We start from the raw sequence: 26,522 nt of genomic DNA, 5'->3' as shown, positions 1-26,522 counted from the left end.
CTGAAAGGATTTTTAGAGAATAGTAAGTTATACAGCACAATAATAATAATCAAAATTATAAATGAATAATCTTAAATTATACAGAAAGAAAAATAAAAATGCATTTAAAAAAAAAATGATAAGCCTTATAAATTAAGGCATTACATATTATAATGTATGCTGGTGCACCCAAAAATAACCGGAATTATATATATATTTTAAAATTTTATTAAAGTTTATAATACCATATTCTAGTCTCCTTCAAAGTACTCTCCATGAACTTGTCCCAACATTTTATCCACTGCTGGAAACGGTTCTGGAACTGTTCGACTGGAATACTGTTTATGGTCTCCAGCACCTTTTCTTTCACTTTATCCACATCAATGAATCGCTGCCCTTTCATGGGATTCTTTATTCATGGGAATAAAAAAGTCACATGGAAAGAGAAACATTCACACTCACATTTTTTTTTTTTTTTTTATCCTCTATGAGCAAATGGGGCAGAAATTTAGCAGTCACACATGTTTCATTTGCAAATCTTCTTTTAAAATTCATGGCATGAACTCTTTGACAAATTTGCCACTTCAGAAACTTGCTCAATGGTCTTTCAATAATCTTCATTGATTGCCTGGCAAACCTTGTTGATGTTTTGATCATTTCTGCATGTTGAAGGTCAGCCAGATCGTGGTTGGTTCAACTGACCTGTCCCCACTTTTTGAAATGGGAAAAACCATTTGTAGACCTAGACTGTGTTTTACCAAAAACATCATTCCTAAAGGCTTGCTGAAGCATAACAATATTTTCAGCCAGTTTTATCCAAAAAAAAACAAAATTTCACATACCCTCTCTGTCCTTGTGGTCAGCCATCACAAATTTGCCAAACTTACTCGTAAGCACTAAGTAAAAAGCAGCCAGAACAATGAACCAGTTGTTCACAAAGGATAATGCCACTTGCCAGACTGGCATGGAAAATTGCATAATCACAGTGCCTAGAAGGTCACTGTGATTATGTCACTTTGTGGCATAACCTGTAACTAGAAAATGCGAGTGCGCACCAAGTTGATATTCTGGTTATATTTGAGTACCCCATCATATGCACAATATTATCATTAATTTCTTTACTCTTTGATGATGCTCTTCAGCAATTTTCTCAAGCTTACTATGGAAACATTTTTATTCTAAATATTATCATCATTATTATTTAACACCAAGGTTGACATATATCTACTACCTTTTCAGTTGCAGTCATTTTAAAATATCAGTGAGTTCCTTAACCTATGATAATGCATTTGCTTTTGCAAATTACTGACCAATTAGCATATTAGGAGTTGTTGTCAGAGTATTGGAGAAGTTGGTCAAGAGCAAAATACAGGAATGGGTAGATGGAAATGGGATACTGTATGGGAGGGGGAGCAGCATGGTTTGGTGAAGGATAGATCATGCCTCAGTAACTTGCTGACATTTTACATTACAGTGATAGCTGAGTTGGATAAAGGTAACGAATTTATGATACTACAGGAATTGCAAAGGCCTCTGACAGGATACCACATGGAATTCTAATCACTAAACTGCATCACATGGGAATGGATATAGTGTTGATGAAATGGATAGGAGGGTACCACAGGAGTAGAGTCCAAAAGAAAATATTTGACTAGTGGTGTGGGGCACAGCTCTGTTCTTGGACCTCTACTGTTCAATTTGTTCATTAAAAATATAGGAAATGATCTGAGAGGAATTGTTCAGTTGTTTGCCAATGATGCAAAGTTGAGTAGAGCAATAGTTAATACAGATAATGTCAAAATTTTGCAGAATGATTTGGATAGATTTACAGACTGGGCTAAGGAGAATGGATGTCGGTTTAATGTGGCAAAGTGTAAGGTTATGCATTTGTGGGTGAAAAGATTACCAGCTGTATACACATTGGTAGAACTGTACTCCAGAAAATTTATGAAGCCAGAGACTTGGGAGTGTTAGTGGATGGAGAGTTAAAGTTTAGGGGGCACATATCAAAAGTGGCTAAAGTAGCTAATCAGATCACTTGGTTACTAAGAAATACTTTGACAAGCAGAGACAAGCAGGTTATTGTTCCACTTTATCAAGCCTTGATAAGAACCCATTTGACTACTGCCCATAGATCTGGGCACCAGAGTTTGTTGGCGATAAAGAAGAGGTAGAGAGGATTCAGAGAGTGACCAAGGTGGTAGCAGGTCTACAGACTGAACCTGATGAGAACAGGTTGAAGATTTGTGGGTTGCAGAAATTGGTTGATAGGTAGAAAAGGGATGATGTGATTGAGACACAAATTACTGAGGATTTTTTACAAGATTAATTCAGAGGAAATTTTTCAAAACAGATGTGTTGGTGGGGGAACTAGGGGCCATCCATGGAAACTGAGTAAGACTGTAGTTTGCAAGGGTGTTAGAAGCAGGTTGCCAGAGTCTGTTGTAGTTGCTATGGCTGTGAACAAAGTATGATAGATACAAATGTGCAAATGTTAGATAGTTCTTGACATGATGTTTAGGGCCTCCCTTGGTGAGTCTAAGGTCTGTTTGGAGTTGCTTGTAATAATAATAATGATGATGATGCCATATCACAGCATGGATGAATGCCATTGCAAAAAACCAACTTCCAACACCCTTGCTTTGCATGCTACAAAAATACAAAAGACTTTTTATTATCTAAACTAAATTATGTGGGTGCTTAAGGGTCAAAGCTGTATAACTGAGAGGAGACCACCACATAGCCTTTAAAGGAATGCGGAGAACCGACCAGGGCATCTGACCTAATGTCCAATCCTCACCTTCTCGTGGTGCACCCTGTTGGGTATCTACTTTGATACTGAATGAATGAGGATGGGCTGGCAATTTGGGATTTAGCCGACCAAATTGTATTCTTATTGGTTAAACCAAAATAAAAAATGATGGTACAACATGACAAAATTTCATGCCAGCTGGGGCGTCGCCCAGTTAAACAAGGCCCCCGTTGTTATCGCCAGGGAACCAGGGCGAACAGCGAAAAGTCAGCTACTGGAACAAATCTGAAAACAAACTCCAACTCAACATCACCAGAGTTAAAAGTCGGTACTATCAACGTAAGAAGCCTCAATGGCAAAGGAATGGAGCTAGCTGAGGAATTAGATAAGTACCAGATCGACATAATAGGGGTGACTGAAACAAAAAAGACCAAATCTGAGAGATCTTTCTGAGCAATAAATACAAAATGTTATATTCAGGCAATGACAATCAAGGAAAAGAAGGAGTAGCCATAGTATTCAACAGAAAATATGAAGCTAATCTTCTTAAATGGCAGTCAGTCTCAAGTAGAGTAATGTGGGCAAATATGAGAATGGGGAACTGGACAATGAGACTTATTTGTGCCTATGGTCCCACAGAAGGTTCTACTAAGGTAGAAGTGGAGGAATTTTTTGACGCTTTAGAAAAAGCAACTGACACAATGAAAAAGGAAAAGTGGTCCTTGTTGGGGATCTAAATAGCAGAGTAGGAAATGATTGTGAGACATATAAAAATATTTTGGGAAAATTTGGAGAAAAGAGCAAAGCTAATAATAATGGCACATATCTGTTGGATTTCTGCTCAGGACATAGACTGGTTATTACTAACACCATGTTCCAACATAAAAATGTGCACAAATTCACATGGAGAGAAGAGGCTAGGAATAAGAAAAGTCTCATTGACTATGTTATTGTTGATAGTGATGTTTTCTCCCTGGTGCAGGACACCAGAGTGTACAGAGGATTTGAAATTGAAAGCGATCACTATTTAGTCTTGAGCAGGATAAAATTGAATTTCATATTGAAAAGAACAACATGTAAGAAAGTTTTAAAGCGAATAAAAGTTGAGCAGCTCTCAGATGTGAACTGTAGACTAAAATACAGAAAGATTACTGAAAAGAAAATGAAAGAGTTTGAGAACAGGAATTAAACCTTGGAGATTCAGTGGAAAACTCTGAAGAAAACATTGATTGATTCTGCCAGAGAGGCATGTGGTAAGGTTGTGTGCAAGGATAAAAAAATCAGAACTCCCTGGTGGACACAGGAAGTTAAAGAGGCAGTGAAGGAAAAGAAGAAAGCATATCAAAAGTTCTTAGCAAATAAGTCAGCTTTTACTATTACAGAATACAGAGACAAATGTAAGAAAGCTAAACAAAAGTCATGGGAGGACTTTGGCAAGAATATACATAATAAATATCAAGAAGTGGCAAAATATTCTGGAGGTTGTTGAAGAAGCTTAGGAATGGAGGAAAGAGTGCTGTAAAAGGAATTAGAGATGATAAAGGTGAAATGAAAACAGGAGAAAAAGATATCCTTGAAGTATGGAGTAATTACTTTGAAAAACTGCTAAATGAAACAAGCAGAGATGACAGCACAGTGATAAAAAAACACTGACCAGGCATGCAGTCAGGAATATATATCCATACTTGAAGTAGAAAAAGCCATCAAAGGTTTGAAATGTGGAAAGGCAGCAGGAGTAGATGATATTCGACCAGAAATGCTGAAGTATGGTGGTATAAGAGTCCTACAGTGGCTGCACTGCATAGTTCAGAAAGCCTGGACAGAGGGACGAATTCCCGATGATTGGAGCAGAGCTCTCATAGTACCCATATATAAAAAGGGAAAAAAAAAATGAATCGGAGAATTACAGAGGTATTTCCCTACTGAGTGTTCCTGGCAAGATCTATGCAAGTATACTTGAGAAACGGTTGAGAAGAATTGTGGAAGAAAAGCTTGGTGAAGAACAAGCTGGATTCAGGCCAAATAGAGGCTGTCAGGATCAGATCTTCACTTTACGACAAATAGTCGAGAAAGCATGGAAATATAACAAAGATCTGTATTTAAGTTTTGTCGATTTGGAAAAGGCATATGACAAGGTGTCAAGAGAGAAGCTATTCAATACGCTGCAGTTATATGGTGTCAATGGGGCATTATATCAAGCAATACTTAGTCTTTATTTGAGTTGTAAGTCAGCAGTTAGAATTGAAGGAAGTACAGGAAGATGGTTTAATGTTAAATCTGGTGTGAGAAAAGGATGTACATTATCCCCTCTGTTATTCATTATCTATATAGATCACATTATGAAGGAAAGTGGTATTAAACCTGATATCAAAATTGGAGATGTTAATGTCAGCTCTTTGCTTTATGCGGATGATGTTATACTTCTAAATAAATCCACTACAAGTCTGCAAGATTCTCTGACTAAATTGAATAGCTGTTGTAATAGATATGGTATGAAGGTCAGCAATAAAAAGACAAAGACCATGAAAATAGGCAGAATCATTGAAAATGTCAACTGTGTTGTTGTGAATGGAGAACCTGTGGAACAAGTAAAACATTTCAGTTACTTAGGCACGATTTTTACTGAAGATGGTAAATTAAATATAGAAATAGACAACAGAATCAACAAAGCTGGTATGGTAGGAAGTCAATTGAATAAATTCATATGGAATAAGAGAGAAATTAGTCGGAACACTAAATTAGCTGTATACAAGACAGTGTTCAAACCAGTTTTAACTCATGGATCTGAAAGCTGGGTCAGAAGTAAAACACTTGACCAAAGACTAGAGACCACAGATATGAGAGTCCTGAGAAAGATTAGAGGCGTGAACAGATGGCAACAATGGCAATATCATATTAAAAATGAGGATATTAGGAAAGAACTTGACATTGTCAGCATCCAGGAATGCATTAGCAGAGCTAATCTCAGGTGGTATGGTCACTTAAATAGAATGGGAGAGGAAAGATTAGCAAAACAAGTGTTCTCTGCCAGGTTGGCAGGAAAACGACCCAGAGGAAGACCAAGATATAGGTGGATTGATACGGTACAAAGTGCATTAGACGACAGAAATATAAGATCTGATAATGTTGGAGTCTTGACAAGTAACAGACTTATTTGGAAGAAAATTGTAGATAGGAAGTTAGTAATGATGTAAATTTTTCATGTAGTACTGTCATATCCTGTACACCCCTGGAGGGTACATGGCAGGAATTTGATGATGATGACTAAATTATGTTTTTCCCAATCTGAAATAAAAAGCTGACCACCTCACTCCTCACATTTCTCTTTACACAATAATTTAGACCATTTTAAAGAAATGCTAAAATACTATGACATTTAAACCAACCTGGAAAGTTTTTCGGCATTTAAATTATACAAAAACCAAAATAATTACTAAGAACAATGTGAACATTTCAACGCACATCATCATCATGCTTGTCAAGGATTTAGGCCAAGAGTGGCCTGTTCCAGTCTTAGAAGTCATCACTGAATCTCTTAAGAGGACGTCTTGGTTTTATTTTTCCTAATGGTTTGTAATTTAAGGCTTGTTTTGGTAATCTTTCTGTTTTCATTCATTCAATGAGTTTCATCCATTTATGTTTATTTATTATTATTATTATTATTATTCAGGCCTCCAAGGAGTCAAAAGACTCATCGAGGGAGGTCCTTCCTAAGACATAAAGTCTGTCAAGACTCATCGAGGGGAGATCCCCCCCCCTGAGAAACACAAAGTTTATCATACCACTCTTTAAAGTCACTGACCGTTCTCGCTCCCACCACTCCATCAGGCAATGCATTCCACGGCTCAACCACCCTCCACACAAAGAAACCACTCCTTACCATCTTGCTCACAGTTTCCTTTCGTAACTTCCAGGGATGGCCTCTTGTCATCACTCCTTCCCGCTGATCAGCCAAGCGAAAGAACTCCCCAGTGTCAACCCTGTAACCACCTCTCAATAGTTTAAAAGTATCAATCATATCACCTCTCCTTCTTCTATCCGCCAAACTCTGCAGTCCACATTCTCTCAGCCGATCCTCATAACTATCCTTGTACAGTCCTGAAACCATCTTTGTCATCCGTCTTTGTATCCTTTCCACAGTTAATTTATCCCCTTCAAATCCTGGGGACCAAATCTGAGAACAATAGTCCAAGTGTGGTCTGATCAGAGACTTATACAACGGAATGATAACCCTCTTATCTCTGCAGGTCAGTGTCCTTCTCATAATAGCAGCAATCCTCTGTGTTACCTTCACTACCTTTGCAATATGTCCCCTAAACTTCAGGTTTCTATCAATCATCAACCCCAGATCTCTTGTCTCCCCTATTTCCTCCAGTATAACTCCTCCCATAGAGTATGCAGCATCCCATCGATGTTTCCCAAACCTCAAGACCTTACATTTTGCTGCATTAAACGGAAATCCCCATTCATTTGCCCACCTATCTAGCTTATTTAAATCCTCTTGCAGGGCTACCACATCTGCGCTATTACTAATAATCCTTCCCAGCTTCGCATCATCCGCAAACAACTGAATATCCCCCTGCAATCCACTGGCTATGTCATTGATATAAAGGTTAAACAATATAGGTCCTAGTACTGAGCCTTGTGGACCCCACTTGTAACCCTCTGCCTCCTGGAAACTGCTCCACCATATACAACTCTCTGATACCTATCAGACAGCCAATCCTGAATCCAGTTGACCAATCTGACATCCAGACCCATGTGCTGCAACTTAAATATCAGCTTATCATGTGGCATCCTGTCAAATGCCTTCGCCAAGTCTAAGAAAATTGCAGTATATGCCTTTCCCTCATCTAATGCTCTTGTAACTTTATTATAAAAGGCTAGCATATTGCTAAAACAAGAGTGTCCTTTCACAAATCCATGTTGATTCTCACAGATAACATTACCCTCATCTGCCCAATGCTGTACACGGTCCCTCACTACTTTCTCCAAGATCTTAACAACTACTGATGACACACAGACTGGCCTATAATTAGACACTTCCAGTCTGTTACCACCCTTATGCAATGGCACTATCTTACCTTCCTTCCATTCCCTGGGCACCTTTGCCAAAGCCAGACTTTCATTGTAAAGCCACGTTAAAGGTATTGTCAATTCGCTAGCACATTCTCTCAAAACTCGTGGGGAAATACCATCCAGTCCCACAGCTTTACTGACATCCAGAGTACTCAGTATCTGAAACACACTCTCCTCCTGTACCTCCAGACCTCGTACCAGTCCTATCCCTCTAGCATTAAAACTGACTCCTCTAGGATGAAATACTCCAATAAAGTGTTCATTGAACAATTCCACTATGTCCTCTGCATCAGTCACTCTATTCCCATTTTTATCCCACAATATCATTCTTCCACAGTCATTTCTCCTCCTACTGGCTACATAGCTAAAAAATTCCCTAGGATTTTCTTTGGATCTTAGGGCCAAACTCCTCTCATATTCCAGTTTCGCTTTCCTTACCACACGAGTCACTCTTCTGGCCTGTGTCTTATATTCTTCACCCATCCTCTCTTCACCTGTCTCCTTATATCTCTTCCATAGCCTCTTTTTCGCATGCAGTTCCTGTTTAATGTTGTTTGTCATCCACTTTACTCCAAATTGCGCCCTCTTCTTCACTCGTGGTATACAACTTACCATTGCTGATAACAAATATTCTTTCACAATTTCCCACGCACTGGTGATATCCCGGCCGTCCAATTCCTCCCTCCATGAAACTTCCCGAAGTTGACGTCTAAGACTATTATAATCACCTGCCTTATAATTCCACATAAGTTCCCGTCTCTTTGATACTCCTGCATGTCTATTAATTTTCCATGTCAACACCATATGGTCACTCTCTCCAACTGGTGGGAGAGACGTCAACTCAGTTATTATCAACTCTTCTGATGCTATAACCAAATCCAAAATTTTTGAATTTTTGTTTATATTTTTGAATTTTTTCTATTACTGATTCCTGGTTTAATTTTTTCATAATTTCTTCGTTTCTTTTGTGATCAAACAGAGTATACTTTGCAGTTTATCTCGTAAACTTCCTTTCAGCTGTTATTAGTCTTTTTGTTTTATTGTTCAGATTTCACTTCCATACAATAGGACTGGTATGGCTAATGTATTGAATACTTTTAGTCTGGTTTGTTTTTGTACTATGTTTGGTTTAAATACAGAGTTAATTACACCTGTTATTTTTAAATATTTCATAATTTTTAAGCTTATATCTTTTTTTCAACATAATTATGATTAATCAATGCATTACTAATTTTTTTGGTGCCATGTTGCAGGACAGACTTCCAGACTTTTCTCACAGCATTTGTAGTATGCACAGATATCTGTGCTTACAATTACAATTGTATCGATGGGATGTATTACATTTGAATAGATTTGTTGACAGTCATCTGGAGAAGCCATTCTTAGGAGAGAGTGAGAGAGACAGAAGGGGAGAGAGAGAGAGAGAGAGAGAAATCAGGAGGTTTGTCAGCTAGATTGAGATAAACAGGACAGGCTCTAATAAAGGAGGGAAACAAGTGTGGCATAAAGTCAGTTAATATGTATACTGACAAATGTTAGGAGAATCAGCACTAAGAGGAAGGAACTTGTTGCAATGAGTTGATCTGGCAGAAAATCATTGTTATAATAGAAACCTAGTTGGAATGTTGCTAAAAGAAAAAATCAGGTAATGGAAATAGCCAATGAATTTCTTTTGTAATAGTAGGAAGAAGGATATCTTGAAATTCAGAATTGAGAATAGCATCAGCAAAACATGTTCACAAGGTGTTGGCTTTGCCTCTAGAAAGGATCGTGTGGCTCTTGAAAGAGAGAGAGAGAGAGAGAGAGACAATCTGGCATATGGAGGACTCAGGCAGAAAGGTAGCATCCACAATTATGTTGTTGATTTAGAAGAATTTTACTGGTTTTGGATTTCCCGGTCTTAGTAATATCATTTATTTGGAAGAGGATATTGAAGGAGACATTGGACACCAACAGGCAGTGAGCCCAATATCTCTTTAATTACTCTGACAGCTGAGCTTCTTGACCTTGGTGGTTTCTTGTGCTGATTATGACTTTTCAATATTTTCCCTGATAACAATAGAGGAGACTTTGTATAATTGGTTAGTATCCCAGCCAGCACACATAATATCAGATGTTGTGCCAACATAATGAATACATATTTTCAGTGGATGGGATGTATTACATTTGAATAGATTTGTTGACAATCATCTGGAGAAGCTATTCTTAGGAGGAGAGAGAGAGAGAGAGAGAGAGAGAGAATACAATTTGACCAGTTACATTACATATCCTCATCCGATCCTTATTCATTCATTATCCTAATGGATGCCTAGTAATGGAGAAATTGCAAAATGAGATTAGGTTACTTTTCTTTTAAGCTTACATGGTGATCCGAATGCATTTTTGAAAATTATGCATTCGGATCACCGCTCTTGATTCCGCCACGCTAAGAACGACAGTCTGGCTTAGATACGTTGACGACGTGTTTGCGATCTGGCCGCATGGGTGACAAACGCTAAACACATTCCTTAGCCACCTGAACAAACAACACGAATGCATACAATTTACCATCGAAATCGAAAACCAAAATTTGCTCCCGTTCCTAGACACACTAGTCACACATCTTCCTTCAGGCAGTCTATCCTTCACGGTCTACTGAAAACCAACACACACTGGCCAATACATACATGCTAATTCATACCACCACCCATCACAAAAATATGGAGTCATTACACTCTTAAAAACAGAGTTACAACAATTTGCTCTAACCAGCAAGCCCTGAAACAAGAACTAAAAAATCATCAGAGACACATTCATAAATAATGGCTATAACAAAAATACGATTAATAAAATACTCCATAAAACAACAACAAAAACGAATCTAGATTATAGTAAAACCATAGCCATCCCATACATTAAAGGGTTATCGGAAAAAATCAACAGAATCCTACAACATTATAACCTCAATGCCACCTTTAAACCACCCACTAAACTTAAAACCATATTCAACTCCTCTAAGGATCCTCTCCTCCCATTAGCACATCCTGGAGTCTATTGCATCTGCTGCACCTGTAACTTACCGTACATTGGTGAAACAGGACGGACAATCCCTATACGCAAGAAAGAACACATTAGACACATTAAATATAACCATTATGGTGAAGCAGGCCTCTCAGACCATGCACTCAACACCTTACACCAAATCAACTGGAAAAGCACCTGCTCTTTACACTGCACAAAAACCTGGTATGAAAGAAAATTTAAGGAAGCCTGCGAAATCCTGATAAACCACCCAAATATCAACAACAAAGATGGCATGAAAATTCCAGGGATCTGGATGGCACACATTCAGCCTACCTAATATATAAGATCCAGCATAAGTCAGGACTCTAGCCAATCTTCAGCTAGTATTAGAAACCATTCCATACCAACTGGCTGGAATGTACATGATGTTAATATGTGTATATAGATAGATACTAGTTGTTGTGTCCAATGTATTTCTACAAACAACAGATAACACTAATAATAGGACTCTAGCATTGGTGTATAATTTTTTTTTTTTTTTTTTTTTGACCAGAGGTCAGGCCAACAATTGTTGTAGCAGTTGGTCAGTGTCTTTAACAAACCGGATTGATTGTAGTGTAGCTTGTTTTCTGTGTATAGTTGTATGCTCCAGAAGAACGACCTTGACATAAAGGTTGAAACGTCGAATGCTGATTTTAGTTATATTAAACTAAAGTTTTTATTTAAACATGGTAGTTGTCTCTATAATTTTCAAAAATGCATTGAGATTAGGTTAAAACCCAGTTCATTCTTTAATTCCTTGTAGGCTATGTAGAGGCCTCCCAATATTAATTAATTTCAAATCTTAAGTGACCTCTTATGTGATATGTTTTATTTTGATATCATATTAACCATATAAAATTTTCACATAAAAAATAAGGGTGAAATCATCAAACTTCAACATAAATTACTCAATTTAAATTATTGCAACTATATAACATACATACCTGACCAACTGAAATAATTTCTTCCTCTAGTTTGGTAAATATCATAATGTATGGTGGTAACATATCCAGCTGGGAAATTGTCAAATGTTTAAACCTGATTAAAATGAAAAGAAATAGAATGAATGATATAATCACGTAATCACAAGAAAGATATTTATTTAACCAAATATTTCGGTCTGGAAATAGCAGACCATCGTCGGTGGTATTACAAGAACAGTTTAAAAAATATACAAGCTAGAATACTAACAATAGATCGTTGAAATTAGAACATGCCGCGTGATGTTATATCACTAAGTATGAAACGAAATATTTTGAAGTAGAAACATGATTGAATTTGCTATTAAAAAAAAAAAAAAAAAAAAAAAAAAAAATTAATGGGTAATCTTGATTAGGCTTTCCCAGATTTTTGATATAGATATGCAGTCATTACGATTCAGGTTGGGATGATGGAGCAAGGCCTCCACGCTTTCCTTGAACAAACGTTCGAACCTATAACGGGATCTATGCTATTTCCAGACCGAAATATTTGGTTAAATAAATATCTTTCTTGTGATTACGTGATTATATCATTCAGTCTTATGTCGCAAGTATCCTTAAAACAACAAATGAAAAGAAATAAACTATAATGTCATTAACAAATAATCATGTTAATGATCTACATAAGAAAAGCAATACAGTACTTAAACAAAACCAATCAAATTATAGAATTGTCTGAACATCTGCATGTCGTTAAGGTATTAATGAGATTGTTCTAAAATAGATTACAGGATTCAGCTAGAAAGAGAAAGCCATGCTTTTCTAATCTAGGTTATTAATGTAGTAGTAATGTAATTTATAAAATGATAAATTAATTAAAATCTACTTTAAAAAATTAGAGTCAATGATATATGGTGATATTTTTGTGCTTGGAAATATTAATAACCAAATTAATAACATGATATGTTTTATTTTGATATCATATTAAGCATATAAAATTTTCACATAAAACGTAAGTGTGAAATAATCAAACTTTAACATAAATTAATCAATTTAAATTATTGCAACTATATAACATACATACCTGACTATAAGTCTTCAGACTCCTTGGAGGTGTCAGGAATAATAATAATAATAATAATAATAATAATAATAATAATAATAATAATAATAATAACTGCCCATGTAGAAATTTAACATAATCATTATCTTATTCACATTTCTAATCTATCATTTATCCTAATTTCGCATGTGTATGTGAAATTAGGATAAAAGTATGAAAGCTAGAATTAGTATGAAAGTAAACAGCAAGTTACGTATGGGAAAGCACCTTACCAGTAAAATGGAGGTAAGTAGCATGCTACATGGTTTTCTACTTGAGATACTGCCGTTCAATGCATTTCTTAATGATAATTTATGTAGATACTCCAAAAATATTTAGTTTTTTACTAATGGTGCAAAGTTAAAAAAAAAAAAAGTTATAAATAGTGATGCTGATGTCAAGTCCCATCCAAAATATTTATTTATATTTTTGGTTTGGATATGTGATTGGTTTTCCATTTGAATATTAAAAAGTAAAGCACTTTAGCACTTAAATAAATAGTTGAAGTGTAAGGCTTTGTACTGCATGAGTTGTGCTTTGTCCAAGGCAGGGAATGAGATTTGAAATATCGGAATAATGGTCAGCAGAGATCAGAATTTCAAATGGCAGGCCATAAGCTCTATCAACCTCTACTATAATTCAATTCTAACCTACTCTTTCCCCTTCAATATACCCTAGTTCTCCTATGGGTTTAAATTTAGAAGAAGGCTAGTTCAGAAGCCTTAAGGCAGCAGCCCTACCACTGGACTATCCATCATTAGGCTAGTCGCCTGACATGGAGAAGATTATTCTACTTTTAAGCTAACAGAGAAAGGTAATCAGAATGAATCTATGGAAAACGACCCTGGAATGGAAAAGGTAAAACAAAAATGGAAACAACAAAATATAATACATATAGCAAACTGGAACATAAGAGGAATAGCATTATAAAGAAATAGAATCAGACCAAATATTAAATGAAAGAAATTTTCAAGTAGCAGTAATCACTGAAACAAAAAAAGAAATTAAAAGGAACTGAAACAGAGAATGAAAACTGAAATTTTAATGTAATATATAGTGGAGTTGACAGAGACCAAAGAGCACAAGCAGGTATTATAATATGGATTCATAATTCCCTTTTAAAACAGTTAAAACATAAATTATGAAATGAAAGAATAATAGAAGCTAGAATAAAAATAGATAGAGGTTATTTAACAATAACTGGTTTATATGCCCCAGAAGAAAGAAGAGAACAGGATAATATTGAATTTTATAATCAGTTACAAAATACACATAAAAAAATAAATAAAAATGATTATGTAATATTAGCTGGCCTAGATGGCCGAGTGGTTAGCGTATCTGCTCTCCAGCCAAGAGGCTGCAGGTTCGAATCCTGCGTAGGCATGGATGTTTGTGATTGTCTTCCACCTTCATACATTCATTCACCCAAGTATAAATGCACTCTTCCAATATGGATTGGGTCACAATGGGAGTAGAATACCCTAAACCTCCTGCAATGGGAGAGGTTTTCACCCTGCAGTGGGTAGGAAAGTAGGCTGTTCATCATCATCATGTAATATTAGTAAGAGACTTAAATGCAAAAATTGAAAACATGAAACTTAATATAATATAGGAATATATAGAGAACAAACTCTAAATAGGAATGGTAAAAATTTGATCAACTTTTTAGTTTATAACTTTACTGAATTCCTTCTATAAACATAAAGACATACATAAATATACTTGGGCGGAAAGAGAATAGAAATCAATATTAGATTATTTTATCTTAAATGAAAAGACAAAGTTCTCTTTAGATGTTAGAGTTCACAGAGGATATGAAATAAGTGGAGACCACTTCCTCGTTAAAATAAAATTAAGATACCACTTAAATGGCTACAAATAACAAGAACAGAAAGGAAATTTAAAACATTTTTTATAAAACTACATTATTGAATGGCACAAATATACAAGACTATTTGAACAAAGAGCCTTGTAGCTCAGTCAGTATAGACGAAGCATTTTGGTCAGAAAGACCTGGGTTTGATTCTCGTCAGTGATGTGAGGAACCTTTATCTGGTCTCTTTCAACTAGAGGTGAGTTAGCTGGTCTCATACAAATGTAGAGGGTTTTCTTCACCCAGAAACTTGGGTTTTTCGTCTCCCAGAACAGACAAACCGGCCCCACGAATTCACATGGATTACCATCATGAATATGTCCAAGCCATATGCCAGTTCTGAGCCTGAATAAAATTGGGGAGTTGGGGAAAGCAATGGTGAACTACTCAGCAAAAATCTCACCAGGATTACTTTGTGGGCAATGCTTACAAAGTCACCTACAGTCGGAAATGACTGAAAGGAAAAACCAGATCAGATATGAACAAAAAATTAACCAATATTTAGATAAAATAAAACAAAATGAAGAAATAGAAATAGAATGGCTTAATATAAAAATAATACTAAATGCAGCAGCAAATGAAAGTTTAGGAAAGACCAAAAAATTCAATATGGAAAGAAACGGTCTATGATACAATCAAAGAAATAATCAAAATGAAAAAAGAAGCCTATCATAAATGGTTAAGCAGTAAAAGATTAGAAGATGAAATTGAATATAAAAGAATAAGAGCCATAGCTAAAAGAGAAGCCAAAAAAAAGACAGAGAATCATGGAACAAATTTGTTTCTAATTTAGAACATGATTTATATACATATACACCCTCTGTCCAAAAAGAAACCGAACTTTTGATAGAAAATAAAACACAGGCCAATTATAATTATTCAAATCATTTATTTCAATCAATATACTCTCCCTCAGCTTCAATACAGCATTTGGAACGGTCAATTAATTCGTTAAATTAGTTTTTTTATATCGGTTTTCAATGGTGTTGTATCACTTTCCTTTCATCGGCAGATGAAATTGGGGGAAGAGAAAAAAGTCACAGGGTGCTAAATCAGGTGAACATGGCGAGTGATCCAACACACAAACTTGGTTTTTCTCGAAAACTGTCTCACAATGTTCGAACGATGAGATGCCGCAAAAATGACCAGCTGACTGCGATGTTCATGCCATCATGATGTTCATGCCATACGCGACGAATTCTAGCTATCAATCGATTCAAAATTTTGAGATAAAACTCATCATTGACCGTTTGGCCAGGTGCAACGAATTCTTTGTGGATACTGCCCTTAAAATTGTAGAAACAAATCAGCATTTTCTTTACTTTTGACTTCTCCAAGCAACTTTTTTTCAGATGTTCCTCTTCTGGTGGTCTACACTCAGCATTCTGGCGCTTGCTATGTTTCGGTCTCATACTCAAAACACCACATTATGTCACCAGTAATGATTGTTTTAAGGAAGTTTGACTCCTTATGAGCGGTTTTAATGAGTTCCTTGCAGTATTCAATTCGATACATTTTTTGGCTGTCCGTCAACTTGTGGGGAAGAACAAATTGAGAATTCAATTTACGAAGGCCCAAACTCTAGGTGAAAATGTTCTGTGCAATTGATTTTGGACTCCACAATTTATCTTCAATCAATCTCACGGACAATTTGGGGTTTTCTTTGATGAAATCACACACTTTTTGGATGTTAACTTCACTTAGTCCAGTTTTTGGATGGCACGGCTTTTCGTCGTCCTCAAGTGTCTCATGACCACTTTGAAATTGTTTAAACCAGTTGTAAACTTGAGTACGAGATAAGCATTCATCACTGTATGGTTTTTGAAGCATTTGATGTGTTTCGGTAAAACTTTTACCAAGTTTAACACAAAAGTCAGTCGCAGCTCTCTGTTTGAAACTCATTTTCCAACCGGTCATCAAAACACACTGTCACTCTTGGCACTATAACTCGGCTTCTAATGTCAAATGGAAACAAATGTCATAAACAGTTGAAACAACACCAATGAAGGTTGCCGCTTTTGACAACAAAAAAGATACCACAGGTGGCTCCACTAGTTTCTTCTATTTTCAAAAAGTTAGGTTTCTTTTTTGGACAGAGGGCGTAAAATAAGACCCAATGTACTCGTACATAAGGTTTTGAAACACTTAAATACAGATACTAAAGAAAACATAAAATTAAACACTGAATTGAAATTAGAAGAATTTCTATATTTCTATATATACAGAAGTATGGACAGATAAATATGTTAAAAAAGACAACTGGCAAACATTTAATGAAAAGGAAATAACTAAAGAAGAATTAGAAATCAGCCTGAAAGAAACAAGAAATGGAAAATCACCTGGAGAAGACAAGATACGTAAAGAATTATATAAATATACAGGAATAAGGTTCAAAGAAAGACTCCTATTATTTAAAAATAAAATCTATTCAACTAGTAACCCTCCAAGAGAATGGAAAAAAGCAATTGTGATCCCTATCTTTAAAAAAAGTAGTAGAGATGACCCTAAAAACTATAGAGGTATAAGTATACTAAATTCCTGTTACAAAATACATAGCAGAATTTTAAATAACAAACTAATAAAATATTCTGAAAACTTTATTTTAGAAGTACTGAATGGATTTAGAAAAAGACGATTATGTATAGACCTGGCCTTTTGACGAAAATTAATAATAGAGAAAAGAAGAGAATACAATTTAGAAACACATATTACATTTATTAATTTTGAAAAAGCATTTGACAGAGTTAAAAGAAGCATTTTATTTAACATATTAAAAGAAAGACAAATACCAAATAATATTCTAAAAGCTACCATAAGTATATATGAAAATAATCAAATACAAATAAGATTAAATCATGAGCTATCATATTCGAGAGAGATAAACATAGGAGTCTGACAGGGATGTTCACTTAACTACCTAGGATGTATGATCACATATGAAAATGAAAAAGATATAAACGTAAAAATTCCAAATTATTTAAAAAAACAGGTGTTTATTTAAACCAAACCTAGTACAAAAAGAAACCAGACTAAAATTATACAATACATTAGCCCTACAGTTCCTATTGTATGGAAGCGAAATCTGGACAATAAAACAAACACAAACAAAGATTAATAACAGCTGAAATGAAGTTTATGAGAAAAACTGCAAAGTATACTCTATTTGATGACAAAAGAAATGAAGAAATTATGAAGGAATTAAACCAGGAATCAGTAATAAAAAAAATTAAAAAATATAAACATAAATGGATGGAACACGTTGAAAGAATGAAAACAGAAAGATTATCAAAACAAGCTTAAATTACAAACCATTATGAAAAAGAAAAAAAATTAGGACATTCTCTTAAGTGATGAGATTCATCGATGACTTCTAAGGCTGGAACAGGCCACTCTAGGCCTAAAACCTTAACAGTTATGATGATGATGATGATGTTTTTAAGAGTTTAATAAGGAATCATATACAGAATTGGGGAGACATGGATTGCAAAGAGAGAGAGAGAGAGAATAAAGAAATTAGCAGTATATTTTTCATAGATAATGAGTGTGAATATTTTTACTATATGGCATATATTGTTCATTATACAAGATCACAAACAATAAGCAACAGCAATGGTTTTGGTGTGAGTCGTTTGGAGAGACTGCTGTTGGAAGGGGGGGGGGGAGTAAGGGGTGCAGAGAAAGAATCTGATCAAGTAAGAAATGATGTGAAAGAGCAGAAGGTTAAGGAAGAAGAGATTGAATTGGTGCTTATGAATGAAGTGGGTAGCATGAGTAGAGAATGAGAAAAATGTACAACACAAACAAGGAAATAGGGTGACTCAGGATATACAGTGGAACACAGCAAGAGAAAGGTTGATGCTCAAAGAGGAATGTGGGTAAACAAGAAGGGAATGGGATGACCTGGGATGTAGGGAGAACAATTGAATTCAAAGAAGGTTCTGGAATGGATAAGGAGAACAAAAAATTACTCATGGAAGGTATGGAGAAGTCACATCTTATAAGCAGTTATACTTGTTATCGATCCAGGAATGAGCTGCTGTGTTTGTATACAAATGCTAGAAGTATGAGAAACAAGGCAAATGAAATGGTTGCAATGATTGGTTCAACCAAAATTTATTGGAATAAGTTAAACATTTTTAAGTGAGGCTGACATCCTGACAATAATAGAGATGGAAGGGTATGATGTGTTTCGTGAAGACAGAAAGGGTAAAATTGGAGGAGAATGCTATTGATGGTAGAAAAAGAGTTATGTCCATATATGCTAGAGATGAAAGGGGAAATAGTGGCATGATTCTGAGGCAGTATGGTGTGAGATAGAGATGAACAGAATAAAATGCTTAGTTGGGGGTTCTTATACACTAGACTGGGATGAGCAAATAGCAACAAGACGAAATGAAAACGAATTTCTCATGTTACTGAGGGACAACTATCAGGTAGTATGTTACAGAGGACACACCAGGACTGAGGGTCTTGGATTTGATCATCTCATCAGAGGATGTTAGAGGTGTCAATTAACCCTCCAGTTCATGAGAGTGTCCATGAAGGGATTCCCTCGGTGGTTGCCAGAAGTGTGAGGACCTCTGTGAGAAAAGGTTATGTGTGGAACTACAATGCTGGTGATTATGAGAAGTTCAGGAAATGTTGCAGGTGTAGCATGGAATGAGGAGTTAATTGAAAGGATATCATTGCTGCTTTGATGATAAGAACTATCTAGTAGAAGCAATGTCTAAATGTATTTCAAAGGTCAGAAAGTTAAATAAGGTAGGTGTGAAATGGATGAATGAGAGATTAAGAATGGAATAGAGGGAAAAGGCATCATGGGGATAACACAAGAGGAGTGGTAATAATCGATTCCATAAAGATTACAAAGAACACTGAAAGGTGGGTGACTTAGTTTTTAAGGGTAGCAAATGAAGCCAAATAAAAAGAAATAGTAGGGAGTTCTTTTGATATGTAGCCAGCAAAAAAAAAAAAGAATGATTATGGAAGGATAATACTGATTGGAGAAAATGGTATAAAAACAACTGATGCAGATCACATAGACGAGATATTTAATGAGCAGTTCATAAAGGTCTTTCATTCTTGCAAATGTGACATCATGGAGAGTTTGAGAGCAGTTCATGAAGAGAAGAGACTGATTTTAAGTGAGAAAGAGGGATGTCAGCAACTGAGAAAAACTAATGTTAATAAGGCTACGTGACTTGATATATTATATCTCCACATATTTTGAAGGAATGTGCTAGAGAATTGACATCTTTGACATATTTGTTTAATATGAGACTTGCACTGGATGAAGTTCCAAAGGAGCAGAAAGAAGGCAAGATTGTGTCACTTCATTAGGTAGGTGAGTGAGTTCAAGCAACAATTTATAGGCCTATCTATGAATCAGATGTTGCAGATAAAGTATAAAGGGGAATAATAATCTCTTTATCTCTGGATGTTAGTGTGTGTTCCTCAATAACCAAGTAATCCTATGTGCAATCTTGGACACCTTAGCAATGTGACCCCTGAACTTCATCTCCCTATCTACCAACACCCCCAAGTCCCTAGCCTCATCAATCTCTTGGAGTACCGTTCCATCAACGTAGTACACAGTTGGTAATCTTTTAGTCCCAAAATGCATAACTTTGCACTTTTCCACATCATTGAATGGACATCCATTTCCTTTTGCCCATTTTACCTGCTTATTAAAATCATCCTGCAAACTCTAACATCAGCTTGATTTTTTATTGCAATACCCAACTTTGCATCATTAGCAAACAATTGAATATCTCCTTTTAAGTCATTTCCTATATCATTTATGTACAAAATAAATAATAATGGCCCAAGCACAGAGCCTAATCATATCAACTACCTTATGTAACTGTGAACTATATTTGCAAAACGATTACTGTGATCATTATTATTTTGTTACACGAATTCCACATTATACAATTATAAAGATATTAAAAGTGAAAAGTGGCTGAATGGTTAGCATATCTGCTCTCCAGCCAAAAGGCTGCGGATTCGAATCCCACCGTGGCAAGGATGTTTGTCTGTGAAAATACTAGTGGTGGTGGTGGTGGTGGTGGTGGTCAGCAGTAGATGCCATTGGTGTAGATGATGAAAGTAGTTGGTTGGTTAGGGTGGTGGAGACGGATGGTTATAGAGTAGGTACCCTCCCTTGATGAGTCTTGGACTACCTTGAGGTGTTATGTAATAATAATAATAATAATAATAATAATAATAATATAAAATATATGTCATTCTCTGAGAGTTAATGATAAGTGAAAGTAAAGTCATGTACCGAATTTTACACATGGTTAGTACAGAAAAGCTTTATAGAATTGTAAAGTTGTAAAATTGTAGTCTCGTTGTTCATTGTTGCTGTCGATTCTTTTATTTTTTTTTAATTTAATTATTATTGTAAAAATTTAAACGAATGCATATAGCATTATCTACTGCATGTTAATAAAAAAGTAATTGTTAATGTGAACTGTGTCCATGCAGTTAGCCTAGTGGCTTTGAGCTTCGCAACCAGGGTAATAAGTGTCTTTGGCTCGATTCCCATTGGCGACCTGAGGAGCTTAAGGATCTTCCTCAGCCATAGCCAAGTTAGCCAGTCTTGGGCGTGGAAAGCAGGTTTTTTCCACCAGTTTATCTGGGGTTTTTCATCCTGCAAGCAGGCAAACTGTCCCCGTGAACATACAGGATGCAGTCACAGGATACAGTACGAAAAGGAAGGCAACAGGAAACCACCTTGCTCATAACCATTTCCCTAGTATGGTGGTGCATAGCTACCCCCCCACCAGCTATATGGCTGAGGGAATAGAATAGAATAGAATGTGAACTGTGAATAAAAATGAATTGCAAAATTAAAATATAAATGACAAAATGCAAAAATAGCTGTTTAACTGTTTTATTAGGTGGACTTCACAAAACCATGCTGCCCCCCCCTCTGCCATACAGTATCTCATTTCCATCTATCCATTCCTGTATTTTGCTCTTGACCAACTTCTCCAATACTCTGAAAACATTTCCTGATATGCTGATTGGTCAGTAATTTCCTACATCAATCTTGGAGCCTCCTGTATGCAATGGAACTATTTTCTCCACTTCGACATCCTCGGGACTAACCCAGAGCTGAGACTTAGATTAAACATAGCCAAGGGCACTGACAATTCCATCGTTACTTCACATAAAACTTAAGCTGGTATACTATATACTATTCAATCCCATAGCTGTTCACATTAAGGTTATGTAATATACTATGCACCTCCATTTCATATACCTCAGTTCCCATATAAGCCCTTAGCTCTCTCATTCGTGCATATGACTACCTGGATGATATATTCTTGCAAATTGTTCACTTAGTAATTACACTCTTTCGACTGATTCAGTTACTTCCCTACCATTGGCATTCCTTAAAATCATTCTGCCATAAACATTCTTCCTTTTACTTGCAAGATATCAAAAGAACTGCTCGAGATTATCTTTGGCCTGCACTGCTAATTTCCTTTCATATTCTGTTTTCCGTTCTTACCACAGTGCTTTGTAATGTTTGTGTGCTGTTGGTTACTTTTCTCCTTGAATTCCCTCCACAATTTTTTCTCTTTTTTTGCAACTGCAGCTTAATGATGATATTCATCCATTTAACTCCCACTTGATTTACTCGCCTGACTCTAGGTATACAGTCTGCCATTACTTTCCTCAAACACTTGTTTACCATTTCCCATGCACTATCGACATCCAGTTTTATGTGCCATGGCACCGATTCAAGCACAATCTCTTAAGCTTGTCATACTTACCAGCCCTATAATTCAACATATAAACAATCTTAACTGAAAATTTTACACATTTGGCCACTTCCCAAGTCAAGACCATATGATCACTCTAACTAATTGGTGGCAACGTGGTCCTATTCATTATAGACAAATTCTCAGATGCAATTATTATACTGAGCACTCTCAAACCCTTAATATATTCCCTTACATGCTGTCTCAGTTAATTATCCCTTAGTTACTGCACAAAATTTTTGCCAGCCTGGATGGCCGAGTGGTTAACGTATCCACTCTCTTGCCAAAAGGTTGCAGGTTCGAATCCTGCCGTGGGCTTTGATGCTTGTGATTGTCTGTGGAAATACCAGTGTTGGTAGCAGGTGGTAGATGGCACTGTTGTAGTTGGTAGATGGAGTGGTGGAGACAGAGAAAAGTGGAGCAGGTGTCTTCCCTCGATGAGTCTTTGGACTCCCTGATGGTGTCGCATAATAATAATAATAATAATAAATCCATTTCCTTCCTCCCATATGTCCTCTTCCCCCTTCCAATCTTGTTCCCATAGTTGAAATCCCCAATAATAATTACTTGTCATCCACTCATTGAGTCTATTTGCTAATGCATACCATCTCCATCATCTTTTCCATCCCCTGGTCTATAGCAGCTTCCAACTGTGTATTTTGTTCTGCTAGCCTCTGTCTCATACCAGATAGCCTCAAATGTGCTATTTTCACTGGCCTGCAGTTGAATTTCTATTCTCTTTGGTTGCAGTTCATTAGCTATCATCGATAACACTCTCCCACCCCCTATTCTTTTCTCAATGTCCTTCCTGAACACACTGTATCCTTCATATTCTATCCCACTAACTATATCAACTTCTGTTAGCCATGTCTCACTAATGCAGATAATCTTTGGCCAGTATGAGCCAACAAATGGTGAAAATTCCTGCTTCTTGGTCTGATGTTCCTGACATTAGTGTACATGAAGTTCAAAAGTCCCTTGTGGCCCATGGCTATCCTGACACTTTATACTAACTATCCCTTTTTGTTACAAGTGGTACTAACTTAGGCATATTATACACATTCATAATCCACTACCTCATTGATGTCTGGATATCCACTCAACAGCCTATCCCCCCCCACCTCCCAAAGCTTTAGTTTTCCTGATTCTGCACATCCACTTTCACTTCATTCAACAACACTTTTTCCAGTTTTTGAACACCAAATCCATTCAGATGCAAACCATCCTTCTTGTATAAATCCTTTCATCCATGTAACTTACTCCACACATCCACAAACTTCACACCACTCCTCCCACATAACATATGCATTGAGTCATTCGCTATTTTAGCGCCGCTTCTCAGCTTTCCTCTGTTATACGCAGCAAGAGACTCAATATCTTAACTCTCTCATTCTTTTCTTTTACTACTTCCAGTAATTCTTCTGGATGAATGAAAAATGATCATAAAGAAATAGAAATTCTCCAGGAAAAAGCATGACAATTAAAAAAAAAAAAGCTGAAAGAGACCTCAGGTATGTTTAAGAAAAAACAATTCTGTATCCTTCGAAACAAAAAGGGAGAAATAATATCCGAAAAGGATGATAAAATACAAGAATGGGTGAAATATATAGAAGAACTCTTTACTGATAACAGACAGAACCCAGAAAATACTTATGAATATATGGAAGGTCCATGCATTCTAAGATCAGGGGTAGAATGTGCACTAAACTCAGCTAAAAATGGTAAAGCCCTATGCCCCGGATAGAATACCACCAGAAATAGTAAAGTTATTAGAAGGCGACAACATTAATACATTAGTAAAGCTATTTAATAAGATCTACGATATAGGCATAATTCCTCAAGACTGGTTACAGTACACCTTCATCATGCTACCTAAAAAAGCAAATGTGAAAACTTGTAATGACTATAGAATGATCAGCCTAATGAGTCACGTTCTCAAAATGTTTCTGAAAATAATTCAAAAAAGAATATACAGAAAATGTGAAGACACCATCAGATTCGGCTTTAGAAATGGTTTGGGAACAAGAGAGGCTCTTTTCTGTTCTCAGATCTTATTCCAAAAATGTATTGACCAAAACAAGAAAATATTCATTTGCTTCATCGACTTCGAGAAAGCATTTGACAAAGTCCAACATGCTAAAATGATTGCACTATTAAAAAGAATTGGATTAGATGGAAAAGTCATCAGGATCATTGAAAACTTATATTGGAACCAAAAGGCATCTATTCAAGTTGATGACATTATTACAGACTCCATTAACATCAAACGAGGAGTAAGGTAAGGATGTGTGCTGTCACCTCTTCTTTTTAACATATACTCAGAAGCCATATTTCAAAAAGTCTTGAAAGGAAGGGATTAGTGTAAATGATGAAACCATCAGTAACATCTGATATACTGATGACACACCTCTCAATATTCTGGCTGACAATATTCAGAATCTTCAAAATCTTCTGGAACTAGTGAATGAAGAGAGTGAAAAAATGGGATTAAAAATAAATATCACCAAAACTAAATTCATGGTCATAAGCAAGAAACCAATTCTTAATTCAGCACTTTCTTTAAATGGAAAACAAATAGAAAAAGTGGCAAAGTTTAAATATCTCCGATGCTGGTTAAATGAAGATTGCAATCCAGAAATGGAAATAAAAGTTAGAATTGAAATGGCAAGAAAAATTTTTCTCTTGATGAAATCACTGTGTAACCACAGTTTAAATTTAGAACTTAGCATACACATTGTTAAATGCTATGTATGGTCTGTACTGCTGTACAGTGCAGAAACTTGGACCTTGAAGACAACATCAATAAAATGACTTGAGATGTGGTTTATACAGACGAATGTTAAAAATCCCATGGACAGCAAAAACATTCAATCAGGAAGTACTGGAACAATGGGGAAATCACATGAACTTTTAGATACCATAAAAAGAAGGAAAACTGCATATCTTGGACACCTACTTCATAATGAAAAATATAAGATTATAAGATACTTCAATTGATTATAAAAGGGAAGATAAATGGAAAAGGACAAGGAAAATGAAGAAAATCTTGGCTGGTAGACAGCAGGAAGTGGACTGGCATGAATGCTGAGAGACTGCTCAGAGTGGCTGAGAATCGTCCAAAATTTGCCAAGGTGGTCGCTGACCTCTGATGGGGGAAGAAGTAATTTTTTCATGCCCTCCTCTCATGCCATACTTTTCTCCTTTTAAATCATTTGTTTAAGCCATTACAATAAGTTCGTTCACCCTACCCCTTTTGTGCTCTAATAGCCTCACGAAAGTCATTAATTTTCACACCAGCAGAGAAGAGACACAAACCCATCAATGACAGAGAGACAAGGGATAATGGAAGCTGGAGATGGAATAAGAATGATAACATAGATAATGAGGAGAATGAAAAGTTAGTTGTCATCAGAAAAACAACACATTCATATGAATTCCTTTATAGAAAGAAAGTAAGAAAAGAACTCTGTACAAAGATTCCATGGTAAGAGAAGTGCTTGAGAAGGGTATGAATAAATCGTGCTTATTAAAAACTTGTTAGTGGGACTATGAGGATGGAGAAATATAAAGCAAAAGCATTGATTGTTTTGACAAGTAAAAATGTTCTGAAAAGAAACAAGTATAGCATGAGAGGACATAAAACATTTGATGGAATCAGCAAATGAGAAGGGTGAGAGGATAGAAATAGTGTATTTATTGTTATAATATGATAGAATTAGTTTACAGTTTGACCCTTCAAGAATTACTGTTAACAAAAATAGAAAAGGACCATCTACTTGCTTAGAAAGATACTCGCACTCATTTTAAATTAGCTTTCATAGTAAATGCAGCAAAACCTTCCACCGACAATTTTACACCATCATAAATATCAGCTTTCAATTGTCTATGCACTCATGTGTGTGCCGTATTTCTTACTGATTATTACATTACTGACCAAAGAAATATTATTCCTAACTAAAACCTGTATGCAAAACAGTTAAACCAAATGGGCCATTTC

General features: G+C 36.0%; 1 protein-coding gene across 1 annotated transcript in view; it reads right to left on the bottom strand.

The window, feature by feature from the left end:
• Positions 1–26,522, bottom strand: part of LOC150095635 (dynein axonemal heavy chain 8-like) — a 2,108,518-nt gene that overhangs the window by 1,912,922 nt on the left and 169,074 nt on the right. The window contains exon 9 of the mRNA XM_090409931.1: positions 11,800–11,893. Within this exon, the coding sequence (XP_090266057.1) occupies positions 11,800–11,893 (94 nt within the window). The remainder of the gene's footprint in view (positions 1–11,799; positions 11,894–26,522) is intronic.

The sequence above is a fragment of the Typopeltis vanoorti genome, chromosome 20, assembly GCF_054136105.1.
Source record: "Typopeltis vanoorti isolate ZY-2024b chromosome 20, IOZ_Tvanoo_1.0, whole genome shotgun sequence".
In the NCBI taxonomy this organism is placed as follows: domain Eukaryota; kingdom Metazoa; phylum Arthropoda; class Arachnida; order Uropygi; family Thelyphonidae; genus Typopeltis; species Typopeltis vanoorti.
This window is presented reverse-complemented; position numbering and strand designations above follow the sequence as displayed.